Here is a 17,845-nt window from a genome sequence, read left to right on the forward strand (position 1 = left end):
TGCCCGTCAAAACACCAAGCTAGCAATCAGCTACAGCAAGTGGCTTTGTCACCACATATAGTGGGATGCCTTGTGCTTGTCCTACCCTCTCATGTACAAAGCCCTCAACCATGCCCAACATGGTGCATCTGTCACAGGCTGCTGGCAAAGGTTAGTCAAAACTACCAGTTTGCTAGCCATATCTGCCAGATCTACCATTTTGGCCAGCTAGGTCTAGTGTCTATGTATATAAAGGAGGAAGTATTCCCCTCTAGTAGAAAGAGTCAAGACTGATAAAATGTCTGTTGTATGAAAGGTAATTTGACTTAAAATCAGCCTGTTCTCCATGGGAAGAAATATGCTTCATGGTGCAGATGAGCATGTGTGTCTGTCAGAATGATCATGAAAGATTAGGCAACAAAAGTTAAGGTCTGTAGGGGCTGAAAGAGCTGATCAGAGTTATTCTATGTTCAGTTTGGGGTTCCTACCTCAGTAAAAGAAAGTCTCTGAATCCAAATAATCAGGAGGCTTCCCCTGTCCCTCTCCACCTCGTTGTTCTAGTGCTGGGAGCTTGTACACAAGTTCTTGTCAAAAGAGCATGGCCACACTGTGCTGGTGCAGACAGCTCACACCTGCGTGATAGCACAAATGGGTTTGGATTTTGCTACCAAGTCTAAGTGGTGGCTCCTTGCTACTGTGCAGGCACAAGCAGTCCTGCACCTTTGCTTATTCATGCATGTTAAATTTCTGAAGGTCTGAGCACTGGATCGGTGGTCTAGAGGAGGACATGGGAAGCCTATGGAGGATCCAGATGCTTCCCTCTACTGAGGTAGCTATCTAACTGTTTGACTAGAGTATTTCCCAGATTTGCTTTAAAGTAGTTGGCAGTCTAGATAAAGGAAGTGAAAGTGAAGCAGAACATCTATTTTACCATCTGGCTATGAATCACCTCCAAATAATTCAGCCTCTTTCTCTTTCCAGAATGTGAAACTTCGATCAATACACTGACAAATATCATTATTCTCAGCTGGCTGGCTTTGTTTAATTTCTTGTAGTCTTTGATTTGGTGGCTGACCTGTGCCAGTTCCAAAAAATCTGACCTTAATGTCCTCAAAGCCATCAGCCCAGGTCCGGTGACCGGTAGCTATTTCCTGTAAAACAGTACAGTGAAAATCTCTAACTATTGGCCAACCATGGTGTCCTAGTTGGTCAAAAACCTCAAAGCACAGTAAGTGCCTCATTCGCCGTTCTTCTTCAGGTAGATCCTGCTCAAGAAGCCTGAAGTAGCCCAACATAAATAAGTCCAAGCTAAGACTGTCATGATTTATTGGAGTCTGGGTATGAGTTGTTGATATTATTTTCTCAGGAGCCTGAGAAACTGTGGGGGTTTTGGGTGAAGACTGAGTGGCATTTATAGGAACAGATTTCCAACTTCCAATTAAGCGTTGAACAGTTGATTTTTGCTTTAATAGTTGTTCAAATATGTTGCCCATACGTGGGGACGCTTCATGTTGTCCACCATCGTGTCCATTCCTTAGTTCCTCGCTGCCCTTGTCATTGTCTTGAGACCTCAGTCTATTTCTCTCAATATTTAATCTTAATGGCTTGAATTCTCCTTTTGGTTCTTTTTTATCAGTCTGACTGTTTGAACATTCTGCAGTACGCTTGTTATGTATTGTTTGACTTGTACCAGGGAGACCACTGAAATTATGTGAATGGTAATGAGTTTTACTCGCCACAGACCCCTGAGAGCTTATGCTCTCTGTTTTTCTTACTGCAGCATGTATAGAATATGCTGTTTTTTTCCAGTGGCTCAGAAATAAGAGGATAATACGTTCTTTCCTTAGTGACCGAGAAGGAATAGGGGATGCCCTATGTGAAGATGAATCTTCTGAACTTATTCCAGAGTCGCTGGTATCTTCTTCTTTCCTCTTTGCTTTTAACGACCTTACAGGAGACCTACCACGAGGTTGCTGCTTCTCAAATTGGCCTCTAAGTCTCTTTACTGACACCCCACACTGTAAGAGCTCTTTTAATGGAGTAGGTGATGAAGACCGATTTCTTCTTGCTTTAACAACAACATTGGACTCTGAAGTTCCATTAGTGGTGGACAAAATGTTAGACATACTCTGTATCACATTTGTCATACACATAGACCACTCGGGGTCTTCTTTCTGTTCAAGAAGCTCACTGTTGATGCTGACATTGACCATTGGTGTGGGCAGAATAGCTTGCAGTTGTCTTACAAGCCTTTTGAGTTGTTTCTCATACTGTTGACATTCTCTACGTCGCCGGAGTTCTTCCATTTGTCCATCAAAGGCACGAAGCTCCTCCTCAGTAACAAGCTCTCCGTAGGGACCCAACAGGGCACTCTTAGTACGAGAATACCTCCATTCTCCCTGTCAAAAAAAAAATAAACCACACAGGTTTGCAGTGATGCTATGGCTTAAAGTTAGTAAGATTCTAAACTCTATGATGTAGCTACAGGGCAGACTTTGGAGTTGGGCCCCCTCCCTTTCCATACCAATAGTGACACCATTCTGGTAGAGTCATCCACTATCCCTTAGCAGTGTTTCCCAACCCTGTCCTCAAGGCCCACCAACAGTGCATGTTTTTTGGAAATCCACAGAGGTAGTTAATCAGCTCTGCTGAGACACTAATTTACCCCACCTGTGCATGTTTGTGGGTTTCTGCAAAACATGTACTGTTGTTGGGCCTTGAGGACAGGGTTGGGGAACTCTGCTTTATGGTACCCTTCATTGTTCCCTTTAACTACCTCCCATTGCCCCACTGTAATCCCCCTCCACTTCTTCCTTGCAGTGCCCTCCATTGCTTCCCTGTACTGCCCTCCATTATTCCCTTATAAAACCCTCCATAGTTCCCTTGTAGTCCCCTGATTGCCCCTTATAATGCTCTTCATAACCTCATTGTTATGCTTTCTACAGCCCTCTTGTATTATCCATTCACTGGTTCTCTTTAGTACCCTCATTATCCCCATACACTAGTGCTGTACCTTCTATTGCCTCCTTCTAGTGCCCTCCATTGCTGGTAGTGCTGTTCACTGTTCTCGTGTAATGCTCTTATAGCACAGCTCCCAACTGTCCCTCTTTTGGGGGGGTGGGTGGGGGAGGGGGGACTGCCCCTCTTTGGGAACCCAATCCCTCTGTCAGTCTTTCTTCCTTAATTGTCCCTCTTTCAGAACTCTCTACTGCAGGCTATTAAATTGATACAAAGGATGCTAACCAGGCAATTCAAAAGTTTGAAATCAATCTTACTTTTTTCCAGATGACCATTTCTCTCCCCATGCCCCCAGGCTCTAACAGCGTACGCAGACGCAAAAGAGAAGTGACATGCATGCTGCATCAGCCTGATTGGCTGAAGCCTCTGTCACTCAACTCTCTGCGCTGCAATTGGCCGCCTGGTCTCCCCTTCACTGAGGTGGATCCAGCCGCTGTTAGAGCGCAGGGAGGGGGACCAGAGGCTATCTCCTGTCACTGTCCTCTGCCCCCTCCTCCAGTAGCATGTCCGCTCCCTCTCCGCCCGACTGCTGCATCTGCCGCTGCCGCATTCCCACTCTTCCCCGCACTGATCATCAATGGGGAAGGATAAAGGCAGCAAACACTGACTCCTGGAATAATGGTTCCAGGCGCTGCAGTTCCCTTCTATACTCTCTGCACTGCCGCCGGCGGTAGTGCAGAGAATAGATGGGAACGGCAGTGCTTGGATCCATTATTAGGTGAGTCTATGCCTGCTGCCTTTATCCTTCCCGCTGTGCTCATAATTAGTGCGGGGAGGAGGAGGATGCGGGGGGGGGGGGGGAGGAATCTACACGGAGAACACAAGATGGCCCCTGCCATCTAAAGAATGCTTCCAATTTACTAATTATAATATTATATGGAAGGAAAAGGAGGACATTACAATACATATGTTATGTAAGTAGAGCAAGTATTTATCTAATTACATATGTATTTGTTTTTTTTTTTGGGGGGGGGGGGCATATTTTTGCTAATAGTTCCTCTTTAACAGACTCTAAACCTTATTCCCATCAATTAAATTGATATACCGTATTTCTTATTTTTATAAATACATTTTTATAAATAATAAATAATTTTTAAGTGTTAAGATGAAGAAAAAGTAATGGTAATAGAAAGGACCAGTGTGGTTTGAATACTTAGTGATATGCATGGCGAGAGGTGTAGTGGGCGTGGTTAGAGGTGTGGCAGGGGTGTGTCTTAAAGTGTCCATCATTCTTATCTCAAAAAGTTGGGAGGTTTGCCTATAGGCCCCTGGAGTGGCCTTCAAAGTTTCCTGTAGTGTCTTCCATAGCCCCCTGTAGTGCACTTAAATGTTCCCTGTAGTGCCTCCCATTGCTGCCACGCCGATGCAGACTAAATACTGTAGGATGCTCCACTACCATTGCTATGCATTCAGGGGACCAACATGGAGGGTCCCTATGAGCTCCCTGAAACACAGGGCCTGGTGGTGATTGTGACTTCTGTGACTCTTGTACCTATGTCAGTAGCTAAACTTTCAAAGTCATACTTAAGTAGGAATCCTTACTTCCTAGTGCTCGTAGCATTTACATTCCCTCACCAAAGCAAGGTCAGTAGCTGCAGAACCAGACATGACAGGATTATAATGGTATTGCAGAGTACAAAAATTAATATGGTGAATAGGTTTAAAGATGAGCTGGTGTCTGATCTCATCAGTGTTCTCCATTTTGACAATCAGCAGACATTTCAGAAGTATACATAGGCCCTGGTTTACTCAAGCTACAAGCACTCAGGACATGAATGTGACATGAAACAATCTTTTGCGATAATTTCAGGTGATAGCGTACCCACAATCAATGTAGAGAGGAAGGGGTTGACTCTTGTTTCGGACTCACAGGTCGTTAATCATAGCAATCTTTACAGCTCTCTGCATGAAGTTTAAAAAGGAGAGTGTCGATTGGGGGACACTCTCACTTTGAAACTTCATGCTGGGAGCTGTAAAGATTGCTATGATTAAGGACCTGTGAGTCCGAAACATATCAACGGATTCTTTTTTACGGTGTGGAGATATGTCCTGAATAAATGAACACGTATTGAGACATGGGCTTGATTCATTAACCGCGATAACTTAAATCACGGCCTCGCTACCGTTTTCACGCGCAAATTTGCGATTGCGCACAAAAATTAGCGATTTGGCGCAAAAACGCACAAAGGTGTGCAAAACGCGAAAATGCGGGTGAAACCGCTAGCGCGCCCGTGATATGAGTTATCACGGTTTTGTGAATTAAGCCCAAAGTGCGGATCAAGTGACTTTTGTACGCTCTCCTTGGGTTTGGCAACCTGTGATCTGGCTCTGTCTCATCCTGTACAGTGTAGAGGTATCCCACTGTTTTTTATTGATCTAAGCGGATGGATAGAGAAGGTGCTGCGAATTGGTCACACATGCTGCTTGTAGTCTAAGGTAAGGGCATCGCCTGCTTTTGCATATTGTTAATGTTGGTGATACATAATGGATGCTGGGCCTTCTGATATCTACCCACGGGGAATTATGGCCATGACTTCAGATGCTTTAATGCCCGATTTCTATTGCTAGAATTAAATGCAGATTAGCTAAAAGCGGGCTGGTGGAGGTTGTTGAAGGCTAGCCTCCTTTTTTTTCCTTCTTTTTCTCTTCTTTTTTTTTCCTTTTTCTTTTTTCCGCAAACAATCAGCAGCTGTATTAGCCCAGACTCAACCATAAACTTGGCTTCATCAGGACCTTCCCAATGTTAGGAGTGATTTGCATCAGGGTTTGCGTTTATACGTTTCTATGTCTTTATTAAACCATATCTATACCTGACCTCTGTAAAATAAAAACTCTTTAAGTAGGACTAACAGCCATTCGTTCTACTTCCAACAAACACACTCTCACGCATTCAACCTTCTACTTGTTCATGCAGCCTATCTTCCGCTCTCCCCCACTATCCCGTACTACTCCCCCCACACTGCCGCATTCATTCCTTCATTCCAGGTCCCACCCCATCTACCCTTAATGAGTCTATTTCAATTTTTCCAACCGTTTCCTGTCTTCATGCCACCCTCTTCGGGTTAACCAAGAAGTATCCTGTTCCACCCATTCTCTACCTCACTTCCCTCATCTTCTAAAAAAAGAGACATCTCCTCCATGCAATCCTGAAGGGATGGAGATATTTGGCTTTTCCACGTCCTTATAATCAACCTACGTGCTACCTTCTGATCTCGTAAGTGGCAAGAAAGGAGAAAGTACTTTACTTTACTTTTAACGTGTGTCATGGGTGGGGGTAGGAGAACTTACTTTTGTAAGTTTTCCTGTCTTATAACTTAAGAATGACTGTTGTTATGGAACTTCACATTGAGTCACAATTTTCACACGGAATAGAAAATCTGTGTTTCCGCTGTACATAGATACAGCTGGTTGCCTAGAATTCATAACTTAGGGAAGATCTCCTCAGCCTTGTAAGGTTGACCTTAAAGTCTGGTGTTATTCAAGAAGCTCAACTGGAAAACCTTTACATGTATTCCGATACAGAAACATGATGTGGTAGGAGGATTATGGCATTAAGTTTATATGCTTCACATATTCTAAATATATAGAGCGTAATACATGTGCACTTTCATGTATGCCTGGTAATAATGAGGTGTGACAAATGTCACCACCAGATGGCTGAAATGTTAATAGTATTGATACCAATTGGTCCCATGCCACCCATATAAGTGACTTTATATTAAAGAAAACCTGAACTGAACAAAACTTGAAATAATGAATTGTACGTGTAGTACGGATAATGAATAGAACATTAGTAGAAGAGAAAAGAGTCTCATATTTTTATTTTCAGTTATATAGCTTTTTTGTGCATCATTCTGTCATATTTGCAGTTTACAAACCACACTCTGTATTTTCAACTATAAACCAGAGCAGCAATAATGACGCTTTGATCTTTCCTGCAGTAAAACCTTAACTCAAGCTGTCTCTCACTGTTTTTTTGGCTGTTTTAAGTGCTTCAGAAAACAGGACTATATTTGACCCTAGTTAGGTCAAATAGATCAGAGAAGCTCTTTTGCATAGATTTCTGACTTTTTTTTAACTCTTCCTGTACTGGAAAACAATATAAGAATTTTCTTTGCTACTAATTTTCTATTTCTTAGCTGTACTACACATACAATTCATTAACTTATAAGTTTATTTTCACTTCAGGTTTGCTTTAACCATTCCTGCCGCCTGGACGTGATTGTCACGTCCAGGCGGCTGCTGCTGTGCTGTTGCGCGCGTCTGTGCACAATTGCGCACGTGCCGGTGCCATCCCCATTATCCCGGAGATCAATGCATTGATCTAAGTCCCGGCAGAAAAACCGGCAGCTTATTATCAGAGGCAGCGGTTTTCTGAGCAAAAAAAAAGTTTCCTGTCCTCCATATGCTTTCTGGAAGCGAGCACTTCCCTTCCATGGCAAAAAAAAAAATTCACTATGGCATCTTGTAGCCAAATAGTAAAACTACATCTACATACATTTTTTTTATAAAATAAACCCACATTATTACATTTAAAATTAACTGTTTACCTCCCACACCAAAAAATACCCAAATTACATTTTTAATGAAAAGAAAAACAAACAAACATAAATAGTTACCTAAGGGTCTGAACTTTTTTAATATGCATGTGAAGAGGGTATATTATGAACATTTTTTAAATTATAAGCTTGTAAATAGTGATGGACGCAAAACTGAAAAAATGCACCTTTATTTCCAAATAAAATATTGGCGCCATACATTGTGATAGGGACATAATTTAAATGGTGTAATAACCGTGACAAGTGGGCAAATAAAATACATAGGTTTTAATTATGGTAGCATTTATTATTTTAACGCTATAATGACCGAAATCTGAGAAATAATAATTTAATATTCCTGTGAAAATGCATTTAGAAAAAAATAATTCTTAGCAAAATGTACCACCCAAAGAAAGCTTAATTGGTAGCGGAAAAAAAAATATATACATTAATTAATTGTAATAATTAGTGATAAAGTTATTGGGGAATGAATGAGAGGTGAAAATTGCTCTGATGAATAAAGTGAAAAACTTGCTGTACAATAAATGTAAACTTTCATTTAAAACTATTCCTGTACGTTTAGTTTGTGATGGCTGGTAACATGCCCTTTTTATCTGTTAAAATCTGTTCAGATCTGCTATACTATATTATACTAATGCTGATGGCAGCAACACTAAGGCCCCATTCCAAATACATACAGTCTTAGGTCACATTGCAAAATTATATTGCTTTAGCGCTTAGCCATTGGGATTTTTCTGTGTGATTTTCAGAGAGACTTTTTGCGTTTTTGCACATTCATTCAAGCTGAATTGCTCTGAAAAAATGCTACATGCAGCAAGATTCCCAATATGAAAAAAAACTGTAACGCTGCTGTGAGAACACCCTCATTGGGTGCACTAGTGCTTTGCCCGACCGCCAGTGTTTAACAGTGCCATTGCAATGGCCACCAGTGTGATCCAGCCCTAAAACTGGTAGACACCTTAAATTATGTTAGCCAAAATTTAGCTAATTTTACCACCCCCATATAGTATGAGAGCTGAATACTGTCCAGGATCACATCATTTTGCTCCCTGGAAGAGGCAGAGCTGTGCGCAGTAGCTCCGCCTCTTCTCCAATCAATCTCCACCTCTCCCCGTCCCTCTCAGTCTTCTTTCACTGAAAAGGGTGGGGTCAGAGATCGGCGAAAATTGACTGGAAAAGTGGCAGAGCTACTGCGCACAACTCTGCCTTCTCCTGGCAGCAAAATCTGGAAAGTTGTGGAAGTTTGCTTGGCTATTTCAGGGGCATAAATGACTCGTTCTGTGGCGGGAATGCGTCGAATAAGCTTGGAATTTAATGCTGAAGATGGCTGCAGAATAAAAAGAGGAAAAATATTCCGCTTTAGACTCTCTTTAACTGCACAATTTGTTCATAGTATTTGAAACCTGTTGGCCCTCATACTACTTGGAGGTGGTAAAATGGAAGGTGTGTACCAGGCTTTAGACACAAGTTTTTGAGCCCCTGTTTTTCACACAAGCTTGCAAAATCACATGGGCATACCATATGGCAAAAGAAGTCCATTATAGTGTTTTGCAGTATGCTGTATTTTTGTATTTGTGTTTGTGTTCACAGTTTTAAAGGATACCCCAACTGAAATGTGACATAATGAGATAGACGTGTATGTACAGTGCCTAGCACACAGATAACTATGCAAAAGAACAATAAGTATGGCGCTCTACACCTGTCAGTTTAGAGTGTCAATAAGACACTAAAAGCTAAAGCATGAGTCCCAATATACAAGAATGTCCATAAATAACAGTTGGAATTTTCAAGGTTCTCCACTCCACTTCAGCAGTGACAAGCAATTAGCATATCAGTAGGTATCACTCTCACCAGATCCATAGGCTGATTTATTACAGTCAGCAAGCTCGCATTATGCAGTGGATGTAGCCCACGTACCCAGCTTCTTACTCCTGGTTATGCTCAGATAAAACAAAACAGCAAATAGCATAATACTGTTGGGACCATACTAGGAAAGTCCTCCACCAGAAATACCAGCACCAAACCGTGCTATGAATTTACAGAGTCACCACCACTCCATGCATCCACACACAGTAATAGACATTCTTGTATATTGGGACTCATGCTTTAGCTTTTAGTGTCTTATTGACACTCTAAACTGACAGGTGTAGAGCGCCATACTTATTGTTCTTTTGCATTGTATTTAGGGTGGTCATACCCACCCAATTGTACGGCGATCCGCGTGTCAGTGTGTAGGAGTGTATTTTATTTGTAATATATGAGAGGAGCGCACATACCACAGTTACTCATTGCATTTACACAGATAACTATGCTGTGTTCCTTTTTTTCTTTCTCTGCCTGAAAGAGTTAAATATCAGGTATGTAAGTGGCTGACTCAGTCCTGACTCAGACAGGAAGTGACTACAGTGTGACCCTCACTGATAAGAAATTCCAACTATAAAACACTTTCCTAGCAGAAAATGGCTTCTGAGAGCAAGAAAGAGGTAAAAAAGGGGAATTTGTTATCAGTGAGGGTCACACTGTAGTCACTTCCTGTCTGAGTCAGGACTGAGTCAGCCACTTACATACCTGATATTTAACTCTTTCAGGCAGAGAAAGAAAAAAAGGAACACATCATAGTTATCTGTGTGCTAGGCACTGTACATACACATGTCTATCTCATCATGTCACATTTCAGTTGTGGTATCCTTTAATGGCAGTGGATGCTGCATTTCTGTCCACTATTCTGTGCTTCCCCATTCAGTGCTGATGAATTGAATGAGGCCTGACAGAGCACACAAGAAAATACATGCAGGCATTATGGTTTTATGTGCAATGTGCTTTTAGCATTTTATAGAGAGAACAGGATCTAAATTGTCACAACATTACATCCAGTGCAAACCTCTGGGGGAACAGATGGTGTCTTCATAAGGTAACACATTTTTTTTAACCTGCATAAAATATTTCATAACCTCAATAAGTGTAACATTAATAAATGGACAAATAGATATTGTGCTTGTATTACCTGTTTGGTTTCTTCATCCAGATGAGCTTGCAGTCTTCGAACCATAACCTGCCTTTTCCATTCAGGTATTGTTCTGCCTTTTTCATCACAAGTAGGTACCAGAGCATCTAAGTCCATCGAGTACCCTGATTCGGATACATTGTCTTCTTCCATACGGTCTCCCTAATTAACAAATCACAAAATTAGCAAAAATGTCATGTGTCCTGTAGATTTCCAATTGCATGGATTGTTTTTACATGGTGATCAGTGCCTTACTACTCAAACGGGCTGCATACCTTCCACTGGATTGTACCAACCTGCATAATAAACCGTTTTGACTGCAAGTGAGTGAGCTCCCCCCTTCCCCTTCCCAGTCTTACTTAAGCTGTGTACACACTTGAAAGAGTAGTGAAAGATCACAGACCAATTTTTCCACCTTCCATGTAGTATGAGAGCATACTCTACAAAATATTTGCAAGATGCTGCACACAAAGATGCTGTACACATTCAAAAGATCAGTATCTGCAAAAGATCAGTTCCTGCAAAAGATCAGTTCTTGTAAAATGCATTCATAGTCTATGATATCTGCAGATCTTATACACACCTTGTTTAACAGACATTAATCTGCAGATCAGATCCACCAGGATGGATCTTCAGATCTGCAGATGATTGTCTGATCTGCAGATGAATGTCTGATAAACAAGGTGTGTATGAGATCTGCAGATATCATAGACTATGAATGCATTTCGCAGGAACTGATCTTTTGCAGATACTGATCTTTTGAATGTGTACAGCATCTTGCAAAGATTTTTATCTGATAGGGAGTTCAGCTCAATAGAATAGACTCTGTAGAATATGCTCTCATACTACATGAAAGGTGGTAAAACTGATCTGTGATCTTTCATTAATCTTTCAAGCGTGTACACAGCTTAAGGGACATGTTTTGAAATTACTCAAATTAAGCATTTTAAATGTTAAATTTAGCAACTTTGCCTAATATAGAACTGGAGAAAATATCGCTAGAAAAGAACGATGAATGACCCATCCTTCAGATCTTGTTTTAAAATCAAAAGCACAAAGGACTTCTTACGTGAACAAATGATCTACTATGGTGCTCATGCATTTTGAATGACGAACATGAGGAATCACTTCGACAGGTAATTGGGTTCGACTTGGACAGGTAATTGGGTTTATTGTGAGCAGTATGTACAGCGCTATGAATGATTTTGAAACGATGTGTTTGTGAATCCTATAACACTTTGCCTAGATCCTGCTTCATCCTATGATGATCCTATCAGTGAACAATCATTTGGTATGTTGGCTGCAGACTTCTGCCCTCGTTGACATCAAGCCACTCAAGATCTTTTGGACTTAATCATGAAATGATTGTTCATCAGTTGTTTCACGCGATTTTATAGTTTGGTTTGTATGTAGCTTTAATATTGCAAGTAATACAAAATTCAAAAAGAAAAAAAAATGTAAAAACTTTTGACCATGTGGATCATGATAGACTGTGGCAGATTCTCATGGAAATGGATATACAAGGCCATCTCCTTTGCCTTTTTCAGGAATCTATATGCAAACCAAGAAGCAACAGTTAGAACGAAGTATGGTATAACTGGTTCAGAATTGGCAAAGGAGTGCGACAAGGTTGCATTTTGTCCCCTTATTTATTTACAGTTACTTGTATGCTGAATATGTACAGTAGTGCGGAAAGCTGGTTTGGATGAGTCACATGCTGGAATTAACCTCCTGAGCGATAATCCCGAGCTGAGCTCGGGGTATGTCGCTCAGGAGGAGTTCTCAGGCCCTGGTGGGCCGATTTGCATAATTTTTTTTTTGTTACACGCAGCTAGCACTTTGCTAGCTGCGTGTAACTTCCGATCGCCGCCGCTCGCCGCCGATCCACCGCTACCCGCCGTGCCGCGCAGCCCCCCCCTCCCCGACCCCTTGCGCAGCCTGGCCAATCAGTGCCAGGCAGCGCTGAGGGGTGGATCGGAACTCCCTCTGACGTCACGATGTCCATGACGTCGGTGACGTCATCCTGCCCCGTTGCCATGGCGACCGGGGAAGCCCAGCAGGAAAGCCCGTTCTGAACGGGATTTCCTGCTTACTCTGATCGCCGAAGGCGATCGGAGTGGGTGGGGGATGCCGCTGTGCTGCGGCTATCATGTAGCGAGCCCTGGGCTCGCTACATGATTTGAAAAATAAATTTTTTTTAAAAATAGTGCTGCGCCACCTCCTGGGCGATATAATTGTATCGCCCAGAGGGTTAAAATAGCTGGCAGGAATATTAACAATGTGAGATATGCCGGTGATGCCACACTGATGGCTGAAACTGAGGAAGAATTAAAGATCCTAATCAAGAAAGTGCCAAAGCTGGTCTACCGCTTAACATAAAAACAATTAAAGTCATGCCATCTGCTTCAATAAACAATCTACAAATAGATGGAGAAAAAGAAGTTGTAACAAATTTCATCTTCCTGGAATCAAAGGTATCTGCAGATGGTGACTGCAGCCATGAGATTAAGAGACACTTGTTACTTGGGAGGAAGGCTATGGCAAATTTGGACAAGTTAATAATGGATAGAGATGTCACCTTAGCTACAAAGATCAGGACAGTTACAGCTATGGTCTTCCCAGTAGTGACATACTGTATGGCTGTGAACGTTGGACTATAAATGAGGTCAGTCGTAGAAAAATTTATGCTTTTTTGAATTGTGGGTTTGGAAAAAGCTAATGAGAGTTCCTTGGATTCCCAGGAAGATCAAACCAGTCAATACTTAAAGAAATAAGGTGAGTGTTCACTGGAAGGGTTTATACTGCTATTAAAGCTGAAATACTTTCGACACATAATGATGAAAAGGCCAGAGTCTTTGGAGAAATCCTTGATGCTTGGAAAAATTGAGGGCAAAAGAATATGAGGATGGCAGAGGCTACGATGGATAGACAGCATAGGTGAAGCTATAAACATGCCAATGCAACAGCTGAAAGAAGCCGTGATTGACAAACACATCTGGCGTGCAGAAGTACATATGGTCACAAAGAGTCAGACTTGACTAAACAAATCAGGAGAGGAATCCAAAATTGCCCAGGATGATATGATTGAACTTCCTATCAAAAAAATGCTACAGTTAAATGGTAGTGCACAGTTTCTAAGGTAGAACCCATGTTGAATTGTTGAACTCTTGGAAACACCTTTCCATATCACTGTGAAAAACTCAAGAAAGACCTCTACCTTTGGGGCTCTTAACACATACTAAGCTCATCATAATAGTGTGTTTGTTTGATGGTGGGTCTCATTTAGCTTATTATTTTTAATAACAAGAATTTATATAGCGATGACATCTTCCACAGCACTATACAGACAACAGTCTTGTCACTAACTGTCCCTCATAGGGGCTTGCAATCTAATCCCTACCATAGTCAAATGTCCATTGTAGTCTAGTACCAATTTAGGGGTAAGTCAATTATGTTTTTGGGATATGGGAGGTAACCAGAGTGTCCAGAGGAAACCCATGCACACAGGGAGAACATACACCCTCCATGCAGGAAGTGCCCTGGGATTTGAACCAGGGACTCAGAGCTGCAAGGCGGTAGTGCTATCCACCACGCCACCGTGCTGCAGTGTGCTATCCACTACGCCACTGTGCTGCCCATTTCGCTGCTATTGTTGGAAGGTTTCCACAGTCATATGGAAAGGTATTTCTTGGAGTTCCAAATACTGTATGCAATACTCTTATGGACTATTATATATAAACTAGTGACTTAGCCCGTTTAAAAACGAGCTAGGTCTGCCCACCGCACACCCGTAGCTCGCACGCCCGCCGCGCGTGACGCACACTCGCCCGTCCCTTCTGGCCCCGTCCTCCACCAACTCTCGGCAGTGTCTCTGCGTCCCTGCCCATGCGCAGTGCACAAAAAGCACTGATGGTCGGACATGGGACGCAGGGACACGTGCCTTTTATTAGGAAGGATGATGTAAACATATATTCCATAAGCAGCTCACAGAATGAAGGAAGATCCCGGTGATCCTTGCTTTCTGGATACACTGACTGAGCCGAGATCGCTCTGTAAGTTGTAACACATCTTGCAGCTTACCAGATGTTTCTCCGCTGAGACTTTTCTAGAACACAAGAAAAAAACAATGAAAGATACAACAGACAGGGGAACAATTTCCTATGAGCTGAGGAACTGTACAAACACTCCTCTGTTTTATATTGAGAAGGAGTCCGCTGTAAGGAGGTAAAGCTCTGCTTCTCCGGATTCACACATGAAGATTTACGCTTCAGTTAAGATGAATATTTTGTTAAATACTTCACTGGAATCTTCTTTTCTGAAAATAATTAGAAATCTGATAAAGTGAGCTTTAAATGCATTGTTTTGGCATTATCTGCCGTATCTCCATATTTATAGTGGAATGGTATAGACTTTTTGTTATTGCCTATTTGAATGTAAAACCTGGAATGTAACACTCTCTGCACTCCGCAAGAAAATATAGTGTCAAAAGTTTTCTAACTGTATTATAGCAACCTATGCGGAAAGGGGGGGGGGGGGGGCAGTATCTGTGTGTGTTTTTTGTAACTTCCATAGCTACCACTACCCCCTGAACCTCCCCTCTCCACCCCCTTCCACCCAGTTTGGGCTTTCCTGTCATTCCGTTTTAAAAGAGACCTGGAATTGGGGAAAAGAATGAGCCCGATTTGCAGGTTTCACACGTGAGGGAGGTACAGACTTTCTCCAATCCCTGCTGCTATATCGGAAGCCAAGTGTTTCCAGCAAGTACTGACTCAAGAGGGGGGGGGGGGGGGAGGTGGGACCCATACAAAAAAAAGAATAATTTTTCAAATTAAGTTATAAGTCACTATTAAAAAAATATTTTAAAGGTATTTAAAGCAAACCTGAAGTGAAAATAAACTTATAAGATAAATAATTGTATGTGTAGTACAGCTAAGAAATAGAGCATTAGTAGCAAAGAAATGTATCAAACTGTTTTCCAGTACAGGAAGAATAAGAAAAATGTCATTTATCTATGCAAAAGATCTTCTCTGAGCTCTTCGACCCACTGGGCACTAAAACAGCCAGGAAACAGTCACAGACAGCTTAAGATTAAATTTTACTGCATTAACTCTGCCCTGTTTTATAGCTTAAAAGACACAGTGTGATTTGAAAACTGCAACAACTGTGACAGTACAATGTTATAAAAAAAAGCTATATAACTGAAAATACTTAAAACGCAGAGGGCCATATGCAATTCTCTTTTTCACCTGAGTTTTCTCCTAGGTGATATTTTTAAATTTCTCAATAAAATGCCTTTTAAGCCACCAGCAAGCAAGAAAATATTCAAAATAATTTTGATAGCACTTTTGCACTTACTTCTTAGTACTTTTTCAGTTAAAAAATGCTGGAAAATTATTTAAAATAGAAGATGAAAAATTATCTCCTAGGAGAAAACGTAGGAGAAAACTGGAATTGCATATGGGCCAGAGTGTGGTTTCTAAACTGCAAATATTAGAGAATGATGCAATGTTAGAAAAAAGCTATATAACTGAAAATAAAAACATGAGACTCTTTTCTTTGCTACCAATGATCTATTCATTATCCGTACTGCACATACAATTCATTATATCAATATCATGAGGCTTTTTTCGTTTCAGGTTTACTTTTAACTTTTCGGTAAACATTCCAGTTAAATCCATTTAAATCTTAGGTTGTAACACTGCATGACCACATATAGGTACTACCAGAAATTGGGAGTTGTATATATAAAGGATTAAAGTTTGCATACAGAGTTGCTGAAGAGTGCGGTGATCTTGGCTTTGGTGATGTAGCTTCCCAGTCTCCTCTCAGGAATCACAGCTTGCTTTGGAGGCTCCGTCATTGTGCTGAAAACGTACATCTAAGGCCAGTGGTGATATCCGTGTGTGTGCCGGGGAAAATATTTAGCCCAATTCTTCAATAGTCATCATGGTCTTGTAGGTGTCCTCATCACAGGCTCTCCTTCATTCCCATACATGACTTGGCTTCATCTTCCTTGCATACGATCCGTTTTACATACATACCTCCATGTGATGCAGAGTACCAGTCCTCTGGGCCCCTCTCACTTTCACGCATCATTAACCTACTTGTATATGCTTCATGCTTTGTCTCCCCCCACAAACACCTGTCCCCGCGAAGGCTCAGACAATGTGTCTGACTGACACTTATCCCTTCCCAACAAACCTGTCTACCTCAGTCTCTCACGGCTGATCTGGCTGCTACAGAAGACAGAGAAGGGGGATCATGTGGCAGTAATAACTAAGGTGTAGTGTGAGAGGGAGGCAGAGATCTTGGTGTAGGGTGTCCAGGAGGAGGAGGGGGCTCTATAGGCATGTGGGATATGTTACCTGCGCTTATTGTGCTACTGATTCGCTTAACTGCCTCCCCTGCACACTGTCGCTTAGAAAAAGCCCCCTGGATTGGTAGACGGGGAGATCATGTAACTATGAGGCAAGATCTGTGGCACATGCGATTCATTAATGAAATGAGACACGTGCTGAGCACCTTGGGCAAAGGTCAGTGAAAAATAAAGGCTTTTCTCGGCTCCTGCAGAACTGACAGATGGATAGAACGACAGCCGGGCCCGGAGGAAAAAGTCACAGAAAAAGTCGTGTCTGCTTACAAATACATACTCACTTAGCACGTTAAACAGCCAGTAACCCCGCAGCACAAGTCGATGTACAAGAGCTATGAATAGAAAGCACATAAATGTTTGAAAACGTTCACAAGCATAGACCTCATTAAATACAACGTTAGTCAAAGACTTTGAACAGCAGCTGAAGTTGTTTTATATATTCTGTCTGGCTTTGTGCTGATCTGTTTTTAGACCTTAGGAATCAACTGCCCAGAACCAGCATGCAGATAAAGTGCTCTGACTCAGCTAGGTGCATGCTTGTTCCAGGTGTGAGCCTAAGAGTGCATAAACACATCCAATTTTGATAGGCCAATGATTGGCCAATTTTAACAATTTTGTAGTATGAGAGCTTACCTAAACACCTTGGCTCTAATATTACATGGAGGTGGTAAAATTGGCCAATGAAAATTGGACGTGTGTATGCAATTTATCAATGATATGATGTAGTATGGATACAGAGGCACCAAAAGGATAAAAAGATCTAAAACGTTTAAAAAAAAGTAGGTAGTATTGGACTTACCTCCTCCGGCCAGACACAAGAAAATGCCGATCGTTTTCAGCAAAATAATTTATTTACATACTCCAGTAAAATACAACGCGTTTCGCGGGAGTGACCCGCTTCCTCAGGCAATA

General features: G+C 41.7%; 1 protein-coding gene across 1 annotated transcript; it reads right to left on the reverse strand.

The window, feature by feature from the left end:
- Positions 1 to 917: 917 nt before the first annotated feature.
- ESPNL (espin like) lies at positions 918 to 16,420 on the reverse strand. The gene is made up of 4 exons (XM_068233294.1): positions 16,328 to 16,420; positions 14,549 to 14,665; positions 10,561 to 10,722; positions 918 to 2,378 (listed from the first exon to the last, which is right to left on the reverse strand). The coding sequence occupies exons 1-4, from the start codon at positions 16,418 to 16,420 to the stop codon at positions 918 to 920; spliced, it is 1,833 nt and encodes a 610-aa protein (XP_068089395.1).
- Positions 16,421 to 17,845: the final 1,425 nt, after the last annotated feature.

The sequence above is a fragment of the Hyperolius riggenbachi genome, chromosome 4 (genome assembly GCF_040937935.1).
Source record: "Hyperolius riggenbachi isolate aHypRig1 chromosome 4, aHypRig1.pri, whole genome shotgun sequence".
Taxonomy (NCBI): Eukaryota; Metazoa; Chordata; class Amphibia; order Anura; family Hyperoliidae; genus Hyperolius; species Hyperolius riggenbachi.